This window comes from Poecilia latipinna, unplaced genomic scaffold (assembly GCF_001443285.1).
Source record: "Poecilia latipinna isolate Pla-1442-1.1 unplaced genomic scaffold, P_latipinna-1.0 Scaffold364, whole genome shotgun sequence".
Taxonomy (NCBI): domain Eukaryota; kingdom Metazoa; phylum Chordata; class Actinopteri; order Cyprinodontiformes; family Poeciliidae; genus Poecilia; species Poecilia latipinna.
The window spans coordinates 160274-185610 of NW_015112980.1; the positions used below are offsets into that span (position 1 = coordinate 160274).

A 25337-nucleotide genomic window follows, 5' to 3' on the forward strand; every position below is an offset into this window, starting at 1 on the left:
GATCAGTATCGTAGTCTGTCGGGAGAAAATGGGGAATATGGAGGGGGCATGATGGGAAAACAAAATAAAATGGACAAATCCCTCATTAGTCTTAGCACTAAAGGGCATCTGTGTGTACAAACAAAGCAAATAACCACACTATTACAAGTACACAAAAACCTTTATGATGTGCATACATAGGTTTTATAGATTTGTATGCAAATATATATATGCACAAACACACTGCAGCCAGCTTGCCCTTATCAGTGGAAACATTGGGAAACAAATATTGGAGATTAATGAGGAGATAGAGGAGAAAGTGTGTGTGTGAAGAAGAGGAGCAAGTAAATTCAGTTCTGCTGTTCAAGTAGTTTCAGGTCAACAGGAAGGGTTGCCAGCTTAAGGATCCTCTGAGGCTGAAGTCAAATGGCAAAAAGTGGAATCCCCTTTCTGAGTCTGGTCAAGTTGAGGAGTCCAAGTGTGTCTGTGTTTTGTTCACGAATAATGAAGTGATGGATAGATCAGTCAGAGCTGTGGTTTCAAAAATGAAGGTGTTGCACCAGTCCATTGTGGTTAATAAACAGGCCTTTTTAATCTCTGATTAGTTTTGTTTGCACTTGACCTTCGTTGCATTAAAAAAGAAGTCACAAGTCTCCTGATTCAATTGGCCAGTGTAGTGAACTCAGCCCAGGCTGCAAGTATCAATAAGAAAAAGTGACAGACACACAAATCTTCTGTCTTTATAAATGTGGTATTCTGTCTGCACACACATTCCCAACCCAACCACTCATAGGACAAAACTATACCCTCATATCTTCGAGCTGAGGAAAGATGCCAAACACAAGCCTCACACCTGAAGCTTTGCACATGGAATAACATTGGTTTTGTTATCAGAGCAATAACATTACAAGGTGACAATGTAAAAAAAGAAAAAAAGGTCTACAAAAGAAACACCTAAAGGTCAAAAACTCCCTTTGCTCCTTTTCATCACACCCAGGTGTTACCATGTTGTTTCAACTTGCTGTATCCAGAGGTTTTGCTGCATGGAGCTCCATATCATCTTCATAAAAGTCTAGGAATGAAACTGCCAAATGCTTTAAGAGAAAACTAACAAGTACTTAGACACACATTTCTGCCTAGAGGATTAAAGCCAATTAGAAGTAAAAATCTGCCTTTGATTTGCTCTTGCCTTGATGTTTTTTGGAAGTGTGAGAAGAAAACAATATTGGTGAACTTCCAAAAGTTCACCAATATTAGACTGACTTGTGCAATATTTGTATATAACCCATAGAACAAGTACTTTAAATGTTTATTAATTCATTCTCAAAGATTGCATGGCTAAGATACAATCCATTATCTGAATTTTGCAAATGGAAAACATTATTTCTAATAACAAATTTTAATGACCCTGACTGGACAGTAGCATCCTTTATTTTTTATTTTTTTTGCTGACTGCACTGACTCCAAGCACGGTCTCCTGCTGCTGTAGCTAACGTGTTTCAAAGCTGCACAGTTACAGATTAAAATCTGGATACTTTGGTTGTAACAAATGACAATTTGGGTTACTGCCACCCTGAACCAGTCTGTCCATTCTGCCCTGAACTCTGACATGAAGAGGGAATTTTCATCCACACAGTTGCTGCTGCCTGGAAATTGTCTCAGTTTTGGAACAGTCTCACTCATCTGTGGTTGAACATGAGCAACAGGTACTAAATCAGCTTTCTGAAATTGGCCTATCGCAGCTTGATATCTAAACATACTGATCTGCTGTGATGCGATTAGCTGATTTGCAATATGTGTCAAAATTGATGAAGCATATATGGAAAGTGTAATCTCTGGTCAGTCTAGTTCATAGGGTTAAAATGCAGTAAAACGTTAAATGTCGTCAAAATGTGAATTAGTTTTTTTTTTTTTCTTACAAAAACAAAAATAAATATAATAACTGGCAGTAAAAATGTATCACTGATGCAGATTATGTCTCATCCAGCTGAAATTCAGTCAGAATCAAACAATGTCTCACTATGTGTCCACAGCTGAAGGATGATGCTGAGCTCTTTCTGTGAGCCTCTGCTGTTCAACAGTAGCAGTGATGCTGATGATGCTGTCATAACCATAAATCACAATGCAGATAATTACATTAGATGCTTGCTGACTGATGATGTTGATGATAAAACTGAAAAGTTTAAGTGAACTTCACTTCACAAATGCACTCCTGACTTTATGATGGATGCTGCAGTGAGGCTGTATGTTTTTAGCCATATCAACAATGCTTGTTTTTTGTCTCTCTACATTAATTCGTTCTTTAATTTAGTGTTATTAATGACTATTATGAAGGTTTTAGCTAACATCAGCCTCGATGGATTTAGCAGAGCTAACACTGAGCCTCAATGTTTGAGCGATTTGTCCTAACTATGCTAAATATTGATGGAGACACACGTTATGAGAACCAGAGAGTGTTGAACATTTTTGGTCTGTAAACGTCTTCAGTTTTGACCTTTAGCTGCATACCTCCATCTTGACAAGCCAGCAGCTTTTTAAATGCCAGCGTGCAGCTCCAACATGTGTTTCTCATCATAGTTTCATGAAAGGCAAACAAGGCGATATCTGAGGGGTAACATTTCAGGAAATATGACAAAAATCAGGATGAAGATTGTGCAAGATCGCAGGCTGGTTATGCTGAAGGCACATCAGTCACGGCAGCGAGAAGATGCATTAGATGTTCAGATGAAGGAAATCAACAGGGCTGGGTAGAGTAACCAAAAACTATATGCAAGTAAGAGCAGCACTACTTCAGCATATTTTTACTGAAGTAGATAAAAACATCTCACTTTATTTAGAAATGTCATCTGACAAAAACAATATATGCAATTCTGGTCTTTTAAAGACTGAGAGAGAAAAATGTGCATAAATAATGTGATTACAAACAAATAAATTGAGGGACAAGAAAAACAAAAAAAACAGAATGACAACATATTAAAGTGAACATGATTCAGTTGGATTCAGTGTGAAAGCGAAGTAAACTATCAAGTGTTTTTACTAAGAACCCAGTTGTTAAACAGAAGAGTAGAAGAACAGATATGTTAAAAGGAGTTAGTATTGTCAAGCGTAGTCATAGGGTTTTTTTTTTTTTGGATGTTGTATTTGGGTTGGGGGTGTTAGTCCAGTGTGTCATCTGCTGATGTCCCTTCTGGCTGTCCTAGTTGTCCTTACAGAAGGTCATGAGTCTGCAGGCAAACACTGCACTGTGTGTTATGTAAACACCCTCTAAATATCACCAAAAATGTCTCTTATCGATTTATATTTTGCATGAAATTAAACTGATGAGATTTTCTAATTGAAGTTAACAGTTAATGAGATTACTTTCCAGTGCAAAAGTTCTACAAATGTTATCAGGTCGATGTATCAGTCAAAATGAGCAACAGCTAAATGGTTGAGACTTGGACTCTAATTCCTATTCCAGCAGGAGAATGATCATAAACACCCATTTTAAACTGGTTTTGGGATAAAGCTATAAGGCTCACATAAAGTTTCTGGAACAAGATGCATTAAAGCCTTAAAAGCAGAAAAGAAGGTGGTTAAAATGCATTCATGACTCAGCTTCAATGGATGTCCAGGGAATATACCTGAGTTAGTCTCTTTAAACATTTTTTTGTATTCTTATAAAATAAAGAATACCAATAAGATAAGATAAGACAATGAGAGAGGTAAAGTTTATCTGTTCAAGGCAGATGTCAAGGAAAACATTTAATAATATTCATATTTATGGTTTAAAACCTCTACAATTTTAAGCAAAAAAGAGTTCAATTTTCAGCTTTGTAAAAACAAAATGTGCAGACATCCAGATGTTTGTAATGCTAAATGTGTGTGAAACATGAAGCAGTGCTAATCCACTTCGTTAACCGAATTACATCTATTAAAATGAATTGTAGCATAATTATAATAATCAAACAATTAGATTCAGCTGAGATTAAATCAAGCACACTTCTCTGAGCGATTATCCGGTTATCTTGTTGGAATCACCGAGGTCAAACTGTTGATTAATGAGGGTTAGTGGAGAGGGGCAGTAATTATTTGCAGATAAAAATATTTTATAAGAGTGCCGGTGTAGACGGCCCGAAAAAATGGTTAATGATCATTAATGATCGGATAAAACTGAGCAAGTCAATGTCGATCATATAGACGACATCAGACTCATAATGTATCAGATTCTATTTTAACACAATAACAAATTAGGTGGATCAGAGATTATCTTGTGCCAGCGTGACAAATCCAAGTTTAATCCTCTTTAGGATGATCACAGAAGTGATAGAATCGAGCTCTTCCAGAAAACTAATTTCTGTTGTTCAGCGCTGAGCTCGGCGAGGCACAGACGACACAATGAAGCATAAGCTCCGTGTGAAATGGCTCTCAAATTAGCATCAAACAAACACACTGTTGGTGCGATGACAGCCCAATCTGATTAGTCACAGATCGGGATTACAGCTGCATGTCCTCGACACAAAGGGAATGTCCGCAGGACGTGAAGTGTGGGACAACACTTCAGGCTGAATAGTGCTGACACTGTGACAGCGTGACGGAGTGGGGGGTTCAGCCTTTCTTTTACCAGAACATGACTGGTTTCAAGTTCATTCAGGTTTTAGTTGCAAAGCATTGAGTGCTGAGGGGAAAAGTTCCTACAGGATCATAAACAACAGAAGACGGGGAAGGTAAAGGACTTTCAGCTTTACAACAACAGAACTGAGATGAATCAGTTTGGAGTCTTAGTTTTGTTTTGCCATGTTTCGCTTCTTTTTCCAACAAAATGCCTCCAGTGCTATGAGATTACTGTGATCCAAAATAAATTGTGAGATATGTTTGGGAGCTCCATCCCAGCAAGCTGGCTTCTTTTCACTTTAGGATTCTTTACAAAAGGTTTGATGTTAGGTTTTTGTTGTAGCTATAGAAAATGATGCAAGAATTCAACTCGGACTGTGGCAGCAACAAAGAGTAAAAAGTACTGAAAGCATGACAAAATGGACTGGTCAGAGTCTGAAATTATTTAAATTAACCTCATATCAACAAAAGCGCACCACATATTCCGCACTTTCTTCAACAGAGATGAACCCAAAATGGCTCTCAATTGAAAAACCTGTGTTGACAATTTAAAAACAACCTTGATGCTTTCAGGATTTAAAAGAGAAGGCAGGCGGTGGGCGCTGCTGATCGACAGCATCAATGGCCTCAGAGAAGCAGACATTGCTTCCCATTAATATGTGGAAGTCATTTAAAAAGCAATTTCAAACGACTGGAACTCCATCATGCAATAGAGGAGATTTGGGCTGTTTTCGCACCTGATAATCCAGAAGACTCGGTTCAATTGGCGACCAAAATTTAAACATTTGTTATTTTTTTTAGCTGGTGCTATTTGCTTTCACACTGCACTGTATCAAACGATCCAAACTAACTGAACAAACTGTTCACTCTGCCGCCTGTGGTACCAAGAACTACTGAAGGAAACGATACAAAAACCTCTGAAGAAAACATGAGCGTAACTTTGTTCTTCTTGAAATGTTAACATAAATAATGAAATACGGTTTTTAGTTAAAATGCTTGATAATATGTGAATCTGAAAATAACAGGATAACAGGACAGTTAAATGTCCAGTTTTAATCTAAACGAGTGGCAAAACTGCTACATTTTAAACTTATATTTCTAGTTTTCTTTCAAGCCTTATTAAATGCAGCAGAACATCTCTGTGGTGATAAATATGAATAACTCGATTATGGATACATCCTGCTCCTAACAAGAAAGGTTTTACTGGAACAAGCTGAGTATTTGGAGAGGAAAATCTTGATTATGAAATGCTTGTTGTGCTGTTTCACTCCCACCATATTAATTTCTCCTTTCTCTGCTACTCAACAGACTTGATGTTCACTGGGTCACAGAGCCAAACATCTGCCAGGTGTCTTCCATTTGCATAATTACTTGGCTTAACTGATCCAACTGGTGCCTTTTAAAAGCCTGCCTGCTTTGCTTTTGCTGTAAGCACCATGCAAACATCAGTTTGCTGAATATTCCTCCCACCTCTCAGACCGACTGCACTGCAGGTAAATGAGAGGAAACGAAATGAAAGCTCCTAACTGTGGATGTTTAACTCACCAGGTGCACAAAACTGCAGGAACCTGCGGGTCGTTGATGAACCTGGGATGCTGTGGTGTGTTTAACTTTAATTTCTCACCTCAACACACAACCTTCTTCACCTTATGAAAAAAATATTCTATAATATATTCAAAACAGCTGAGTCTGTGCTGCAGATACCATCTGTCAACAAATACAATCACATGTTCTTTTAACCTTTAAGAGAACAGTGAAACTATTGAGGTCTTTATAATACCTTAATATTCCACCAACTGTCTGCAGGACATTGTATAAATACATTTTTATACATTGTAAGTGGGATTTTTTTTAGCTTTTTCCCAGAAAAACAGATCTTTACAGTGAAAGTTATAACAGGAAATTATTACAAACATTGAAATGGAAGGAGCTTATAAAAGTTTTCTATAAAAAAAACAAAACTTCTTATTCCATGATCATTCCAATAATAATCAATTTTATATCCACCTTCTGTGAATGACAACAAAAAACATATTTACTGATCAAAATGTAATTTAATTTAATTCAGATAGGCTGTGTCTATATTATGCTTTACAGCAGAATCATATTCTCAACAAGCTCAGGTTCCTGGCCAGCAGCTCAGGATGTAAATCTGGTTTAATGCCTGGCAAAAAGGTACATTGACATGTAAGAAGGAGGAAAGCTGCAATCCAACCCCAGACTTTCCAACAACTGGATGACTAATCCCCCCACTGAGCCACAGCAGCTCCAGCTGACACTCTGAACTTTCTAACGAGAAAGAGGTTTTAAGTCAATAAAAGTTTGTCGAGTGTAACTTTTTTTGTAATTTGATGATTTACAAAAGGCAACAGACAAAAAATACAAAATATTCCATTTGTGTTTCTACCCATTCAGAAACAGTGAGGAAAGCAATTGGACTTTGATTTAAACAATTAACATATCCAGATAAGTTTGGAAGAAGAAATTAGAACAGTGGAGAGTATATTTCTTGCATTCCCAGACTTTACTTTATTATCTAACTGTTTAACCCATCGTCCATTCATTCCTCCTTTTCTTTCATCATCTAATTATCCGTCTTTGCAATAATCTGATCATTCATTTATTGATCATATGGGGTATATTTGACCATCAACCCAACTGTTCCTTTGTCTTCCATCCATCCATCAAACCCAACAAGTATTTTGTCCACAGATATTAATTTTGCATTTAGATACTTTTAAATAATTAATGCATATGTAATTAATTGTTGTTTAAGTTAATGTCATAGTAAGTACTGTTATATGTTTTAACAATATTATTCTTCACTAGATTATATTGTTCTTGTATATTTATTATTGTTGGATTTAATTCTAATGTTTTCTAAAATATACATATATCAGCAGCATTTCTTTGCTAATCTAGATTATTGCACTTCCTTAATTCCATAATACACTGATTTACTTCAATTTAAATTCTTCATTATTTTGTTATCTGTAAAATTATCATTTTTATTCGTGTTTACTTCATTTATTGCACATTTTATTCACACAATAAAATGACAATTTTGACCACTTTATTTTCATTTTGACCATTATATTGTCAAAATGTTAAATGTTAAATGTTTGTCCCAGTAAAGCACTTTGAGTTTCACTTGGCTGAATGAAAACTTCTCTATAAATAGATTTGATTGATCTGCATTTTATTCTTATGTCTGGCCTGCAAATGAAAGAAGTGAAAATGTTTCTCATAACAGCAGTCCAGCAGTTTCCTGTGGCGTTATTAAAGATTTAGAGGTGCTTGTCATCGATTTTTGTAGCATACACAAAACACAGTTTAGCTTGAATGGTTTCCAGAGGCTGAAACAAGCGTTGGTGAATTTTAGCTGCTGGATTTCCAAAGTGTCTTCAGCAGCTTAAGTTGATAATCCTCCCCCCCCAGCAGCTTCTTCTTTGGGCTTTCAATGATCAAACCTCGGATTTGCTTTAATTATTTCAGATCAATGTTGGCCGAGGCTACTGCGGAGACCTGTGGCCAGTGCTGAGAAAGCACAGGAGCAGGAAAAACAGCTGAGTCGTCTAGTGCCAGAGTCTCAGAGAGCAAGAGCTACAGAGAGATGTGGGCAAATGCAACACTCCAATTATTAGTCCTAAGTGCTCCTCATTATGCTCCTAAAGCCTCGAAGACTTGAAATCCTAATTGATCCCATCCTGGCATTTTGTAACACATCCCTGGCACTAACAGATACTTCGGCTGCCTCTTACAAAGCACCACAAACACCAAAAGCCTTCAACTTGCATTATATTTACTACTGCTACATCCATTGTTTGGGCTTTTAAAAGGCATATTTAACCCATTCATTGAATATCTCCAGTTTAAATAATGAGCTCCATTCATATTTTTGTTTTGTGCTACAACGGTTTATTTTAGTCCATGTTTTCTGCTCTCGTTGTGATGAGTCAACACTCCAACATATTGCAAACAGAGCAGTTTTCAGGTTTGTCATCCAGGCTGTAATGGGGAAACCAACTTAAACTGCAACATATCACCTACAGATTGACACATACTGGTGTGAAATGGACTCAAATCTGCACTTTTAGATATGAAACACAGGTTTCTACTGCGGCCGTCCACACTATCCAAACAGTTCTAGTTGATATTAATATGAGACAAATTATAAAATGATTTCAAGCCTTAAAAGAACCTTTCACCAGAAAATTAGGAACACAAGAAATATTGGAAGAGAAAACAAAACCTTTTTTTTACAAAGATGTGTTCTGTTGATTTATGAAAAATATTCAGAAGTAAAGTTCACATTTGTGCACATTTTTTTCAATGCAGAAAAGAGTTACAGTTTTGTCTCATATGAAAATACAGATGTAGGTAAAATAAGATACACCTTCTGTCAGTTTTAAAGTAAAAATCTGGTAATAAATGTGATTCAAATTCTACTATGTGTAACAAACGAAGCACAGATTCGACCACCTCATATACTAATTGCTTGCACAGGAAGGAAATGTTTAAGAACATTTTAATGTAACCTCTAAACTAGTTTCTACAAAATATACACAGTCCTTAAATTTAATAAGGTCATGTTTTCCTACTATTATAAATGACTTTCAACAGGCTTGGATAATCTATCAATCCACTTGATTTTTTTTTTTTTCTCCCCTCAAAATATGGCAATGTAGAATCTGATGCTTAAAATAGTGTTTGGTGTGTGTGTGTGTGTGTGTGTGTGTGTGTCTGTGTGTGTGTGTGTGCGTGTGTGTGTGTGTGTGTGTGACACTCAGATCTCTGCAGTGTTACCTTTCAGATCCTGCAGGGTAATTTTGGCCTCTTTATTACTCCTGATTAATGCACTCATTCTTTGGTTAATTTAAGTAATCTGCCCTTTCGTAACAGTTTTGTCAAGATGCCCTGTTCTGTCCTCTTTCTAATAATGAATTTAATGGGTTCTTTCAGGCATCGTCTGACTTTTTCACATTTTTTTGTAACCCAGTCATCGTCTTTGTTCTTTTCCTTTTCCATTTGCTTCTTGCAATTCAACATTGCTTTTGCTTGCTTCCAAATCTGACAACACTTGTTAATAGGAACTGACATCCTTTGACACTTAAGTTAAACACATGCAAAGATAAAATAATTAATACATTTGATTCAACTCAACTTAATTATGTGGCCCTGATTCACAACAAATATTTCTTTTTAGAACAGATAGACCCATCTTACTGTTAATTAATTCTAACCACATAAATAGATCAATCAAAGTCTATTACACTGATATCCTTTCACCTGACCAAATCAAAGGAGTTTCTATTGAATTATTAAATGATCACAGTTTAAATTGTGTACTGTAATGTAACTACATAGCCAATGATGAACTTGGAATGTAAAATGTGTCTGGACAGTAGGAAATTTTGAAAACCTGATCAGTGTAAATGCAAACATGATGCTGCTGCGCTCTAAGTAACAGCTACTCCATTTTCAGTGTCCTTGAGACAGTGCCTTGATTTATATGTACTGGTAGGTTAGCACTATAGTCCCACATCAAATGTAGCATTTTAAATCGTGCCACATCTCTCCTGGACCCTGTGAGAAAGCAGCAACACACTAAAAAAAATCTCCCAATGCAAGCACAGAGCTATCTTCCAGATTGGAAATAGCTCTGATTTGAGACGAGTGCACCAATTTCTGCTTTGTGGGGTTTCATGTCATGGATGTGCTGTAAGTGCTGACACCGTGCTGCACTCAGAACCTACATGAGACTAAAATAAACCCGAACAAGATTGCTACAGAAGTTCTGCGCAAGCTAAAATGTCTTGGAGGAACTGCATCTCTCCTGATGGGGAGCCCACTATTCCAAACATTCACCTCAAAGCTTCACCAAAAGTGTGCAGATGATCAATGTTCTGCCTGAGTTTTACATCAGAAATGGGTCTTAGAGTTTGTTAGAGCATCAACATATTCACAAGCAACAATGTTTGCAATCTCTCTAACCCAAGTGCTTAGAAAAGGTTTTAATTGTGCTTCTCACAGACAGGAAGACAGCAAACTTTAAGAGAACTTATTACAAAGACTGTAATTTATGTATGAAAGTTATGAAGCTGCAGCTCAACTTCATTAAAAAACCTTAACGAAGTTGTGGTCTAAGCCCCAGAAGGCATTTCACACAGCTATGCGTAACAGTGTAAAATTACTACAATCCTTGAAATTTACTTTTACCAACATGTTTTTTCTTACTGGAAATGATATAAAACTTTTGGAGAGTCCAAGATTGATTCTGATAGATAGACAATCTGAGGTGGGAGCCAAAGGTTAGGGTGATGGCAAAGAGGCTTTCCCAGAAACTTTGAGTTCATCACTAAAGATAAACTGTGAAAACCACCATGAATCTAAATATCACTTATAAAAAACATTTTGAATATTGAGGTGGCATAAATCATTTTTGACATACTATGTTCTAAAACAATGCACAAATAAAAACCGATTGAAAATTGATAGATTTAACATTGCTTTATTATTGTTGAAACATATCTGACTCATTTCCTGTCAGAAAATAAACTTCTTAATTTAATAAAAATAATTTTAAATCTAAATCTGCAAGGTGTATGAATAACATTTTACATAACTGTGCTGCTCCCTTTGCATCTGACCACATTTTAAATATTTTTTTGTGATTATTTGCTAATTATGTCACACAGAATCAACATACTGTGCATAATCCCATATATTACTACATGTTTAGATCAATAAAACCTTGAGCAATAGTTTAGAGGAATCTTCCTCTCCTCTCTGATTCCTGTGCTGCTTCTAACATTTCAGCTTGGTCACAGCTCAGAGAGGTCATTGATAATATACTTTGCTATTTAAGGTGCAAATGTGTCACAGTCTCCTAATCAATAATGTTTCATCATATATCAGGTTTTGGAAATGAACCTGCCTAGAAGTTAATTATTGTTGAGGTGGCAGCGAACTTCTCAGAGCAGTCGATTGTTTTTCATTACAGAACTTGGGGGGGTGAAATTGATCACAGAAAAAGAATGTATATGCAGCGTATGTTATGATTTGTTATGATGGAGGATGCGGGTGATAAATGTTTGGCCCTGCTGCTGCTGAACAAATGAAACAGCCCGAGGGCAGATTCATAAATAACACGGTTGGTTTAATTTGACTGAACGCAACTCGGATGCGAACTGACATGGGAAGATTTCTGAGAAGGGCAGTCGGCCAGCCGGGCCCGTCCTTCAGCGGCACAAATAAAACCCAGAGCACATTACAGATGATTGGGTTCTGGGTCTGACCCCTTTGGGTGAACGGCCGACCCTTAAGTTCACAATCAAATTGACACCTTTTCTGGGATTTAAAAAAGGTGGATAAATGTCATAGTGCAGATTAAACCATCATTTTGAGTTTTTCCCTGCAAACAAAAGGCTGTCATATTAATATTAATAATCAATCATAAATATTTCTGATGGTTTTTACACAGAGAACTTGATAAATCATTGCACAGTAAAAGAAAAAAAGATTAACATGTTTTTTTTTTATGTTTTATCTAACAAGTTCATAAAACAGTCATTACAATATTTATTGAACACAAATGTAGTAAATGGAAAAGCTGAATTTATTAAGCTTAACATTAAAACAATAATTATCTGACTTTAAAAACACAAAAATCATTTTATTTTCCCCCCCCCCCCCACTGTTTTTTCCAAACTTAATTCATTCCTTAAATTATGCTCTTTTAGTCAAGCCCTCCACTACAATACTGACAGACAGAGGAGTCCAAGCAGTGACTGCCAGACACGGGTCTTATAGCTGCAACACTACATACTCTATCAAAAGCTGCATTTTCATTGACCATATAAATGCACAATTTGACATTTTGAAAATAAATTTGTGTAATGGAAACACACCAATTTTGAAAAAATTATTCTTTTGCTAGGTTTTTGCAAAAGGATGAGATTGTTTTATTTTTATTGAAATTGGTTTATTTCACAAAACTGCAATGGAAACATTTTTTTTTTCACATCAACAACTGAATGTTGTTCCTGATGCAAACCACAAAAAAGAAGAAGACAACAGAAGGGTTGGAGGATGATGGCGCAGCATGACTTTTTAAAAATCATTTTTAATTACTTATTGCATGAACAAACCTATTCGCATTTGATTTTAATTGCTTTTCTTCTGGAAACACCACAATTGCAGAACACTGACATTGTTTTGCAATTATGATGAAAACTGATGATCCAATTCTATTTTAAATCATCCTAATGTATGATTTAAGCTTAATGATCTGTGTTCTCCTAAAGATGTAAAGCAAGAAATGTGAAATCAAAAAGACAAATTCTCAGCGTCTTTGGCCAGAGTAACTATCTGTCACATGAATAATGTTGAAAAAAAATTTCACCATAAAACTAAATGTGTACCAAAGTATTTGAGAGTCAAATTTGAGCCCATTTGTCCAACAAAGTAGTTCTTAATGGTCGATAAAAGGCAAAGTGAGTCCAAATCATCAGCTCTCCACACCCAGGCTTGACCCTGGGTATAAGGTGCAACTCGGTTTTCTCCAAACATTGTGATCTACATTTTAATCAAACATCTCTACTTATGTTTAATTTGTCCACACCTGCCTTTGTTAGTAGAGAGATATTTTCTGCTTCAAAACAAATCTATTTTCCAATTATCCTGTCATGAACTTTACATTTAAATTGCTAACTGAAACCTAGTCGAAGATGGAGCTGTCATGTTTTTGACATTTCTCCGAAAATTGTCTGTGGTGAAAAATATTTCTCATTACGTAGGCTTCTCTAATAGGACAGAAATCTTTGTTTATTAAATAATGACAGCGTGGAATCTTTTACATTTCTTAGCTTTTACATCAGATGTAAATCATACAACACATTTCTATTATGTCATAGCATATAAAACCTTTAAACATATGAGGGTGTACTTTTGTTTTACTATGACTGTTGACTTACTCCCTCCTCAGAATAGCAGCATGTCACATCTGTTTCCCCTCCTCATTTTACTTTAAGAGGATATTATCTCTTTTTGATGTAAAATTTAACTTTCTAATCTTGCTGAACCAAAGCAAAGACAAATATTAGAAATTCCTGATCTAAACAATGCTTAATTTTAACTTTCAATAAGAAATCCTTTCAGTCTGGCAGACAATAATCAGAGTGGCACAGAACCGAAACCTTTCAGGTGAAGCGAGAAGACAAGCCTTGTCTTCAACAATTTGAAAGTGCAAATTTGTTCTTTCGTTCCTGACATTAAAGCAGAAGGTCATTATTAAAACTACTTTCAGCTGACTATATATAAAATTTTATTGAATACAACTCTGGAAAATCTGTTTCTCCCTGACTCTCCTTAAAGCTTTTCAAATCTGCCAAAAAATGTCCAGCACATAATAAATATTCAAGGAAAATGTCTGCAATGATTCAGTAAAATTTAGCTGTTTCACTAATTTTATTACTTTGTCATTTATTTGTATAAAAGGCAACCTCTAAAGATCAAAAATGCTATAAAAACTTAAACTAATTAAATTGTACTTTTATAATCAGACAGTGAAAAGCTGTCTGATTATAGAAAGCATGACACTAAGCCAACTGTGACTGTATAAAGCTTTAAGCTTTGAGAAGAAAAGAAACTCCAGAGTTTTTTAAAACCCAGACACACAATCAGAAAGAGGCTCATCCTTCCCCTGACTAAAGTTTTCACCTGACAGCTAAAGTCATATTTTCTGTGTATCAAACTGTCTCATCTTTATTACATTTCATAGATTCAAACATAGGAAGGGAAACAAAATGTGTCATTGTGACAGGTTCCTGTTAAGAAAGCGCCTACAGGTCCAATTTAGAGAGTTATTGGATTTTTTTTTCTTTTTTTCTTTTTTTCAAAACACAGTCAGAAGTATCTGAAAATAGTCAGGTAGGAGTCTGGACAGCACAGGAAAAGTGAAGACTGGGTTCTTTTAACTCCCAAGGTAGGGTGCTGGTCTGTTAGATGAATCACCACATAAATCACCATCTTAATTAAATTTCCTGCCTGAGACTTTGCCATCCCCACATTCCTTTTGGTTGGCCATTGCATCATGCATTCATGCCCAGTTTCAGTGTTACAAATGTAACATCATCACTCACTAGGAACCTTCAGCCATGTTCTTGGCTGCTTGATGCTAGCTTCTTTTTTCCCTCCCTCATTTTTAGCAAATTTTTTTCAATTTCAGACATGGACAAGTATAATTTTTGCAATCTTCAAACACAAACACAGTTGTGAGAATAAATGTCTTGAAAAATTATGATATATTAGTGTAAAAAAGCAGCCACATTTTTGTGCTTTTTGTTCCAATGGGAAATGTTTATCTACCTGTTCTTGAACATAAAAAAACCACACAGTTGTTCTGTCTCTTCATTGAAACAAAGGCAGACATGCAACGTGCCTGTAAATACAGATGACAGCCAACACTGAGTCACAACCCTAATGAATGCCACAGCTAAAAGTAAAGTCTAACTCCAGGTAATGTGACATTCCAGTAAGCTGTTCTGTCACAGCTCTGCTTTTACATCACTGTGAAGCCTAACCTTTCCATTAAACCAAAGGAAAAAAATCCGTCAATTTTTTTTTATATATTTCTTGAGCCAAACCAGGATAAGGACTTCATTTAATATTAACGCCTTACAATGTTAAACACAAAGGAATTCTCAGTGAAAAATAATCTATAAATGACCTTACTTAAAACCACAATTTTGAATGGAGTAGAATTTAATTTGTGCTTTAGCATGATAGGAGCCCACATTATGAAGAGAGGACGTTTTCACTTGCAGCTGCTTCTGCAAGGCCAAATCAAGGAGAGTTTGAAGACCTGAGGCTTAGACGAATATTCACTCTGCTTCAAGAAATTTATGGAATGTCCCAGAAGAAATACATAGATTTCACACTTCAACAATTATTTGATAGCATTAAACATAAAGAATGGTGAAGGCAAAACTCATGAATATTTCAGTCTGTGATGCAAGCTGTTTAAATCGCACATTTATCTGTTTCCACTTGACAAAGTAAAGAGTCTTATTGAATATAGATATCAATAGAGGAAAAGGTCACTCTCTGCACATTTTGTTTAGCATAAAGATGAATAGTTTGCATACTGAGAGCCGTTGCCTGCTTTAGAGTACAGTAACGATCTGTGCAAGCACCCAGAAAGGAGAGAGGTGATCAATCTGCTTTATCACGGGGAGGAGGATGAGGAATGAGCAGAGCGCCTGATCAAATGGAGAAACGATCATTGGATTTTCCTTTAAAGGAGAAGCCAAGTTCTCGAAACCTGGTGATGCTCTGTGGTGCAACAAATCAGTTAAATTTCTTAATGACTGAGAAAATGTAAAGATCTCCATTTATCGCTTTTCATATCTGCTCAAAGATGATGAAGCCATACGATGCAGTTTCTCTGCAGAATAATAAAACGTAGTTATGCGGCATTTATAGGAGCTCCTTTTTTACTCGTAACTAAATTTTGGATTTCAGCAAGTATAAAAAAATTGCCCTTTCAACAACAATGACCTCTTGCCGCAGCAATGCCACTGGCTGTTCGCAGGCCTGACAATCATTTTGTCAGTCCTGATTTATTGGCAGTCCCAGGAGGTCACAATGGGTACGTTGGCATTCCAGAGACATTTGATTCATCATTCATGGGTAAAAAGTCAATAAAAGTAGACGACGCAACTCAGGGTTAAGCAAAGTGTCAATAGTGGTTTCTGCTCTGAAAATTTTGAATTTGAAATTCAGCCACATGATCAGATTGTTACCTAGTACAGCCAGTAACAGTAAAACACAAGACAAATATAAAAACTAAGTTCAAAACCTTCATGTGATGCAGCAACAAGGGGACAATAATTATTTGGTGCCCCAATCAAGCAAAACAGCAAAACACTCTAATGAAATTACCCAGATAAATGTTGAAGTATTTACATCAAATCTTCCTGTGACCATTGTGGTAGATGGTCACATATACTTATTTTTAATCACGATGCAGTAATTACTGAAACAGTGCATTCACAGGTCTCACTAAAACCAGGAAAATAGAACAAATCACCCCAGTTTGAGGTAGCCAGTCTCTGGCTACCTGCAGCTCAGAGAATAGACTTTAAAATACTGTTAGTTAGTTATGTTGTACCAACCTGCCAGACCTCTCGGGTCTTCTGGTTCTGGTCTGCTCTGCATCCCCAGAACCAGAACCAAACATGGAGAAGCAACATTCAGCTTCTATGCATCACAAATCTGGAATACACTTCGACAAAACTGCAAAACAGCTGAAACACTGAGTCCCTGTAAACCAAGGGTAAAAACCCACCTGCTTAGAGTTGCTTTTGACTCATGATAACCAGAACATTGATCAACATATTTGGTGTATTGATGATTTTGACAACAGAGTTTGGCAAAATGCAATGTTTGCTACTCATTTCACAACTGGTGACTCTTAATATTTTTGTTTTTATGATGTCCTTATATTTTTCTTGTGTAGAGCACTTTGAACTGCCTTGTTGCTGAAATGTGCAATACAAATACACTTTGATTTGATTTTGATTGAGATACCTGGAGCCATAAAAATCTATTTTTGGTCCATACTTTTTGTTATGGATACCATAAATATTCTCTCTGAGTGAATGGACTGGAAATTGGTTGGGAAATTGGTTGGCAAGCAGTTGAGAGTAATGAAAGGACAAAATGCACCAGGACATGCTATCAAGCAACCGTAAACATATTAAAATAAATGAAATTGTGACAAAACAAAAATATTGACAGCACTATTTTTGAGAGCTACAGCAAAACACAGCATCCTGAGATCACCAAATCTTCATAACAGCTATTACGGGCTATTTGTCTGCCAGGAAATGAGAAGAAAAAGCAATTTGTCCCCTAACAACGCAAACACACTGCATATGCTTAAAGCTGGCTAATTCCTGTTGCGATTTTAACTGGAACTGTGTTCTTTACTCTGATTCAGCTAAGATGGTGGTTTTGAGCAACAAACACTCCAGTTGGATTTGGTGTAAAACAAAGGAAGAAAACCTGTAAGTCTAAGTGCACCAAATGTTCACTGTTAGGTACGGTGGAGGAACTGCAATGCTGTGGGGCTGTGGACTAAAATACAACAATGAATCGTATTCACTAAAATTCAGGCAATGAAATGAAAAAAATGAAGCTGTAAATTTTCTTTTTTCAGAATGAGTCTGAAAACATGCAGACTGTCTTTTCTACAAATGATTCACTGAACATGGAAGAAGACAACATTCACTGTAAAGCTCTTTCTAGTGAGTCATTGCTTTATCTCGTCTCCTTAATGCCTTTTTGAAAAACTTTCTGTACTAAAATCTGGTATGTCATTAAATTTTTATTTGAGGTGAACATTTGCATCTAAATTCTAAACTCTCAGCTGTTTTAATGAGTAAAAAGAAAAAGCACAGACATAGAGAGGGAGGAAAAAGAGAGCGATGTTTAAGCATTTAATGTGTATTCATCAGGTCTGGCCTCAGTCATTGACGGGCTAATCGATGTTTAGTAATAAGGCAGAATGGGGAATGAGGTGTAAGGGGTCTGGGTTGGGATGGAGGGGAAAGAGATATCAATTAGGCAGAAAACTGCAGAGTCCAGAGCCGAGAAGCTGAGACAGCAATATACCTGACGGTGGTTCATTACTAATCAGTGTATACGCTGAATGCAGAACTCCTGCAGACCACTAAAATACCCCCTGTTCCAGCTGTAAATGGCTGCCTAATTCTATAAAATGAGGAAGTCTGCAGCTTGTGGAAAAATGCTTCTAATAGTTTTTATAATTAGATACCTCAGAGGCTGTGCAGCGAGTATAAATCCATGTGATGCAATGAGCTGAAAAATGTGCGTTACACCTGCAGGTTAAATTCAAAGCAGCTCTAAATCACCACCAAATGATATTATGAAGGTAAGCAGGGTTATACTGGGATTCTTAGTCTTAAATGTAGGAGCTGCACAATGCATAAATATTAAAAGTACTTTTAAATGTTTTATACTTCCTTTAGATTGACTTCTTCATAATATCTAATTACTTTTAACTACTGTAAATTAGTTTGCTAACACATCAAGTTCAATTTTATTACGATTTGTCAAAAGTTTTTTTAAAAATGAATTTCATGATGGAAATTTCCTGCAATCAGAGTTAACCAAATTTATTGGCAATCCTTTAAAAACGTCTCTAAAGGAACAAAATGAATCAAGCTATTCAGTCGCCAAGAAAATCCCACAGTGAGAACAAAAATTAAAAAGCAGAAAAGAAGTAAAGCATTTTTAGTTTTTTACTTGAGTGTATTAAAATGATCAGAGTTTAGTTATGTTTAATATAAGACTCTCTGTTTCCTTGTCTCTGATTAAAAGTTGCATCACATGGCTTTTAAAGACTTTCTAGAACAACAAGTTCCATTTTTCCTTCAGTTTTCATTAAATTGACATTAATTTTTCTCCTGCCATCAAACTCAACCACTCCCAATTTGGACAAATTTGATTATGTGTTAAAAATTATAAAACTTTAGGAGATATTATCTCAGCAGCAATTCTTTAGCTGAAAATTAGCTTCATGTGCACAATTTATTATAAGATCTTTAAAAATAAGTTTCCAATTGACCATAAAACTGGAAATAAATAAAGAAAACAAAAGTTTAAATTCTTATCTTCTAATACACTACTATTTATAATTGGACACCAAATATAAGGGAATCCACCAAAAAAACGGATCCCATCGTCTGTGTCATCTTGGAGACAAAGGTTGGAGTGATGCAGACCTTTGGGTCTTTCTGCTACACTGAGATGAATGATTTGTCTCGCATCATGACATGAAACATTCATTTCTCGGTTGGAAAGACATTGTTTCACTGAGCGGAGCATGAAGACTGACGATTTGCCAATCAGCAGCTGTGGGCAGGATTAAAGGGAAAGTGAAGTGTAGTCAGCCTCAGTGCTGAGATGTGACAGTATTTAGTAATTGGAGAGGAAAAACTGAAGTATGTACCCAAAACAGAACTGGTTGATCTCCCACAGGACTGATAACGGAGAATAATGTGTCATGAATTGTGTCTTACAATGCCATGCTGTCTATAGTAGCGAAAGTCTTCCATTGTAAGCCACATACACCTTTAACAAACATATTATAAGACTTTACTAAGAACCTGTTCAGAGGAAACTCTAAAGAACCAAGTCAACTCTATCAAATGCAGCCAAATTTAGCTTTAAACCAAGTTAATTCCATAAATAAGTTCATATCTACACATGGTCATTAATGCTCTAGTAAATGAGTGTTTTTATTGATTTATTTGAACCATTTTCTTTACTTCATACATGCAAGGTCAAAATGATGCACACACGCCAAAAAGTTGTGCAGAAAGTCCTACAATATATTTTGTCTTCTGGTTAGTGATCATGAGCAATCCCAGCTGGTTCCTTCTTCGGTAGCATAAAAATATAAACCAACAACTGGATTGACCAATCATAGAAAAAGGGAAATTTGATGAAACTCAAAATCTAACGAGGAAAACTCTAGGCCTATGCAAGTCAATAAGGTTTTATAGAGCCTTCTTCTAATCAACTACAGACTCCAAGATTCTCACATCAAATAATTAATGTCACCATTTTGCAAAGTGTCTGTAAAAAGACCCAATTACCTTCTTAGATGAACAGAAAAAAAGTTAAAATCTTTAAAAACAATCCAGCAACAAACAAAGCTCAAGAAGTCTGCCATAAATTGTAAACTGCATCACCAGCATCATTCTCTACAACAAAACCAGTTTAATTCATTGTGCACTCAGAAACCAAGACGACAGACAAGCTTGACTATAAGTTACAGCTGAAAAAAGCCAAATCCTTTCTAGAGTGAGGTTTTATGATCAGACAACACTCAGTTATTTGGCACAAAGATAATATTTTGAAGAGTCATTGTAGGGATTTTAAACCCAAGAACACGGTTAAGCAGGTGATGGTAGCAGCTGTGGGGCTATTCTGCTGCAAGTGGTACTGGTGCTTTTCATTGCATTGATTGAATAATTAATTCTTCAGCTTTTATACATCTAGAAAGGGAAAACAAATACTAGCACAGAGCTGTGTAACACATGTACTCTATTCTTTGCTATACAAAGTAGTAGATGTGTTCAGGTAAGGTTTGTCTGATTCAAACCCTGATTCAAACCCTGATTCAAATCCTGTCTGAATCCTTGATCATCTACAGCATCACAGATTTTTCTTAGTCTTACGAGTCTGTAAAAAAATATGTTCCTCAAATTTTGCCAAACTGTTCATAATGTAGGGATGCAGTAGCGTTGGTAGTAAAATTTAGGTTGGAAAATGCAAATATTTATGTCACCAGAAGTGAAAAAGTTTAGAGATGCATAGAAATATGTGGGTATAATATTTAATGACTTTTTTCTCAATTTAAACTAACCCGAGTTTTAAGTCTGAACTTTGAAGGTTTAGAGAATTCATTGACTTTTCTTTCAATAATTTAGTTGTTCCATCTGTTGAATTGGAAATTCATTAAATTTGCCAAACTGTTTGGTTTTATTGAGCTGACTCAATTATTTATTGCATGTTTTATAAAAGATTATGTTTGTTACAAATTTCACCAGTAAGTTTCTACTAAACTAAGGGAGCAAACTGCAAACCTTCACAGCATTTGAAACAACACAATAATGTGACCTCTACTTGTTTCCCCTCCAGTTCTTGTTTGGGTCTTTAGGGAATTCATACCACATTTGTTGTAATTTTTTTTTAAAGCATAAGACATAAACAGTCTGCTCTTTCTGATGCTTTCTCTGTATCACTGCATCTTTTTCTCTATACTTTTTCCATATGTAAAATTCATAACATCAGAGTGATGTAGTTCAAATGTTTATTTTGGTAAATTTTAATGATCATGTCTAACTTGTCATGGAAAACCAAACTTTGGTTTTACAGAAGTTGTTTGTATAACATGAAGCCAATATGCATGTTCCATGCTAAGTTTTTCTAAAACACTTCTTCCTTCCACACAACCTTCCACTCATAGGCTCAAATACAGCCCCGTGTAATTGTACGATATGATATGAAGTCATTGTTATTTTCAGCAAAACCAAATTGAGTTTTCATTAGCTGCTAACCATAAACAAGAAAATACACAAACTATGTATTTAAAACATGAGTAATGATTCTGTGTAAAATGAAAATAACTTTTAAAACTGAATTAGTGATAATATTTTACTGTGCTGACATATTCCCACAGAAGAGCAAGTTGTGCAAATTAAAGTAATTGGATCAAACTGCTTGTTTGTGATATCAACCGATGACAAATGCCAACTCACACATTTAGTTTTGTGCTGTGTTAGTCTTGGTCATGGGGTGTCATAGGAAAATAAAAAGGAAGGAGGCTGAGGGGTGAGGAATCACCTGAGAGCAGCAAACGATTCAGTGATTAACTTCATTGCTGTGTGTGTTTGTGTTTTGATTAAATTTATCCTGCATAATTATAGAAAATTAAAATGTGGAACTAATGCCCCAGACGATATCCAACCACTAGCGGTCGCACTTCCCGCCCAAAAACAAACCCTGTCTGATGTCAATGCAACTTCATCACAGGGAGTGCTTCCCACGGACCCGCATACTTATCAGCCATAACTCACACAACCCACAGGCAACTTTGACAACTTTTCTCCCCCGAATTCCCTCTTCTCCTTTTAAGACTTTTGAACGCAGCTTTAATTTCCATGCATGTCCCAGACCGCATCGAGGCAATAAAAATGCTAATTTCACTTGCTTTTCATTAAATCCCCAAACAAATTACGCACTCTTGGTTATTTCTTTTCCTTCCCCGCCCATCAAGTCAGTTCCATGCCTGTGCTTACCTGAAAAATAAAACCGTTTCCCACAAATAGATCCCCAGCGCGTTCACTCGGCACATTTTTGCCAGTTTCATTTTATTTGGAGGGGGGTTGTGAAGGTGTTGGACACTCTTCAGAAAAGGCTGAGAAGGAGGTCTGGTGACGGGGACAGGGGGGGCTTGGGTGATGGTTTATGACCTCCAAGGTGAGTCCGGAATGTCCTGCTTCTCTGTGGATGCGTGTCCGTTTCAGATCCCGTGTTCTCCAGTGCCGAGCCGCGGGATGGCCATCACTTCACTCTCCATAAAATCATGCCTGTGTCCGCTCTCACTCCCCCAGCGCCGCCGCAACAGAATATCCACTGAATCCAGCCCGAAAATGTGTTCAGGACCTCGGACAGAGGCAGCCGGAGGGACCGTAAGGAGGAAGCTCGTCCAGGTTTTGGTTCAAGTGGGAACAACCGGGGACAAAGATGGGAAAGAAGGGAAGGTAGGGGGGCGGGGGGGGTCACTGGTTTCAGAGGACAGCAGCCGCTTGCAGGCTGCTAATATTTGACACAAATACACGCAATGACTCTAAGGTCCGGTCTGTGCGCTCCTCCGCAGTTAACAGAGAAATGAGACATATTCCTTCAGTTGCTGTTTGACTGCAGAAACCGGCATCCGCTTGTCCCTGGAGCGCTGAAACAAATATGAATGTATTATATTCCCAAAATCCGCACACAGAGGAGAGCTTTCTCTCACATCTGCAGGCTTTGTCTCACATGGATCCCTGGGGCAGCCGGAGCGTCGTTCTGGATCTGTGCGTATCGGCTGCTGTGGGAGTCCCGGCGCTGCTGCTGCAGGTACAACACGTCTGCCTCCTCTTCTCCCTCTCCTTCTTTACCCCCTCCTCTCGCTGCTGGTTCTCCCTCTTCTCCTCGTACTTATCTCCCAGGGGCGAGCAGTTGTAGTAGTACTTGGCGATGCAGCAGCTCGGCTCAGCTGTTCCCATTGTCTGGTGGTGGTCAAGTTGGAGACGCGCCGGCGACCGCTGCTGTGCTCCGCATCCGCTCCCACCGGCGCACAGGGCGCGTTAAATCCCAACAAAAGCACAGAGTCCCGCTGTTGAGCAGAGTTTTATAACAAGATGTAGCCCTGTGTGTCCGACCGATGTGGACCCTCTTCCATGGCAGGAGAGGTGACCACTGCCTGGCGCGCACCGGCACGCACTCACACACATACACACAGCAGTGCCAGCTCCGTGCGCTTCGACACTGTATTTTCCTGCTGCAGTCATTTACCAAACTCCAAAATACGCACCTCAGTGTGGCCAGAGACGCCCACAGGATGCTGCCATTGGTCCTCACGCTGCTGAAGCCTGCAGATGATTGGTCCGGGGAGGTGTCAAAAATGCAGCTGAACGCCAGTTCTGCCTCCAACAGAGATCCCCTGAGAGGGGGGGACAAAGATGAGGGAAAAGTAAAAATCACTGAAATTACAGTTACTGTAATTTTTATATTTAAAACTCTCAGATATTTATTTTGAATCCCGTAATAAAAAACCTAAATACTTTGTTTAATGAGCAGATGGTTGGTGGTTGTGTTCCGTCCCATGCTGAAGTTATTGTAGTAGCATAAACAGATAAATAAAACGAGTCAAAAGGTAAATTAAATACAGGTTAATCTCAATTCAAACATTCAAATCTTTACACACAGAGATGATTTTAAAAGCCTAAATTATTTTAATTTTGATTAAAAGGAAAACACAAAATTTAGTTTTGAATATTACAACCAGAAATATTTTCTGTTTTTTAAACAGAAAAAGTGTTTAAAATAGAAAAATGTTTCACATTGGCCCAGATAATGACAAAAAAGACCACCGGCACGACATCTGTAATGATGGCAATAGCTACTTAAATTACAAATATGCACAAAACTGTAGATATTCTGCTAATATCGAAAAACACAATTTTGTAATTGTGGTGTTTCCATTAAATAAGAAATGTAATACAAATCACAAATACGTTTTTTCACATGACAGGACATTAAAAAACATGCTGTGCCATCATCCTCACTTCCTGTTGTGTTCTTCGTCTTTTCCGCCAGTAGTAACATCCGGTTGTTAATCACATGACTTATGCCATGCGAAAAAAGTGTTTCCATTGCAGTTTTGTGAAATGCACTGATTTCGCCACAGTATTAAAGACTTTTATAGAAAAACTTTGTTTTTTCCTAAACTGGCGGGTTTCTATTAAGCAAATTTATTCCAATTTGTGGAATTATGTGGTCAATGGAAATGCAGCTATTGGCACTAGTGCAAGGTTTCCACAATCAGCAATAACTTGAGGAGCCATGTCTTCTGTAATTTATTACCTATGTTTTCTTAAGTCCACGTAGCCGACCAGGAAACTTCATGTTTCCTTCTACTGATGCTGATCTCATTGCTCAGCAAGACTTGACGCTAACCGACAAGAGCCAAAGTATCAATAGTTGGTTTAATTGCCAGAGTATCAATGTCCTTGACAGGTTATCACCTCAGATGATCTATGAGATATTTAAAGGGGGAAAGGACGGTGTCATAGTTTGGGAGGTGGCAGACAGATCTTCCTAAAGCGAACAAGGACTTTAATTGTAAAGTTGCTGACTTATAGGTAAAAACATGAAGAAATCAGAGCAGGACATGGTGGGAGAATCAAGCACAGAACACTGGGACTGAGAGGTAGGGAGGTGAAGTTATCAGGAGACGAGGGACAGCTGGAGGTAATTACCGAGGATAAGTAAGTGAAGAGCTTTCCCTTTTAGTTCAGCTCTTTGGTCACCACAACAGACCATAAAAAGAGCAGCAGCAAACAAAACCCCCAATTCAGCTCCTGGGCTTGGCTTCCTGGTGTTCAAACTTTGACTCCTGGAGCCTT

The 25337-nt window shown here is 37.1% G+C and overlaps 1 protein-coding gene across 6 annotated transcripts in view; it reads right to left on the reverse strand.

The window, feature by feature from the left end:
- The window catches only part of glra1 (glycine receptor, alpha 1), a 125449-nt gene extending 101720 nt beyond the window's left edge, over nt 1-23729 (reverse strand). For 4 of the 6 annotated variants that reach the window (XM_015036304.1, XM_015036303.1, XM_015036301.1 and 1 more), the window contains exon 1: nt 22467-23728. In XM_015036304.1, coding sequence (XP_014891790.1) covers nt 22467-22537 — 71 coding nt within the window. In that variant the 5' untranslated portion in view covers nt 22538-23728. Of the gene's footprint in view, nt 1-22466 lie in introns of all 6 variants that reach the window. The other 2 variants (XM_015036299.1, XM_015036298.1) reach the window with 1 other exon arrangement.
- Between the last annotated feature and the right edge of the window lie 1608 nt (nt 23730-25337).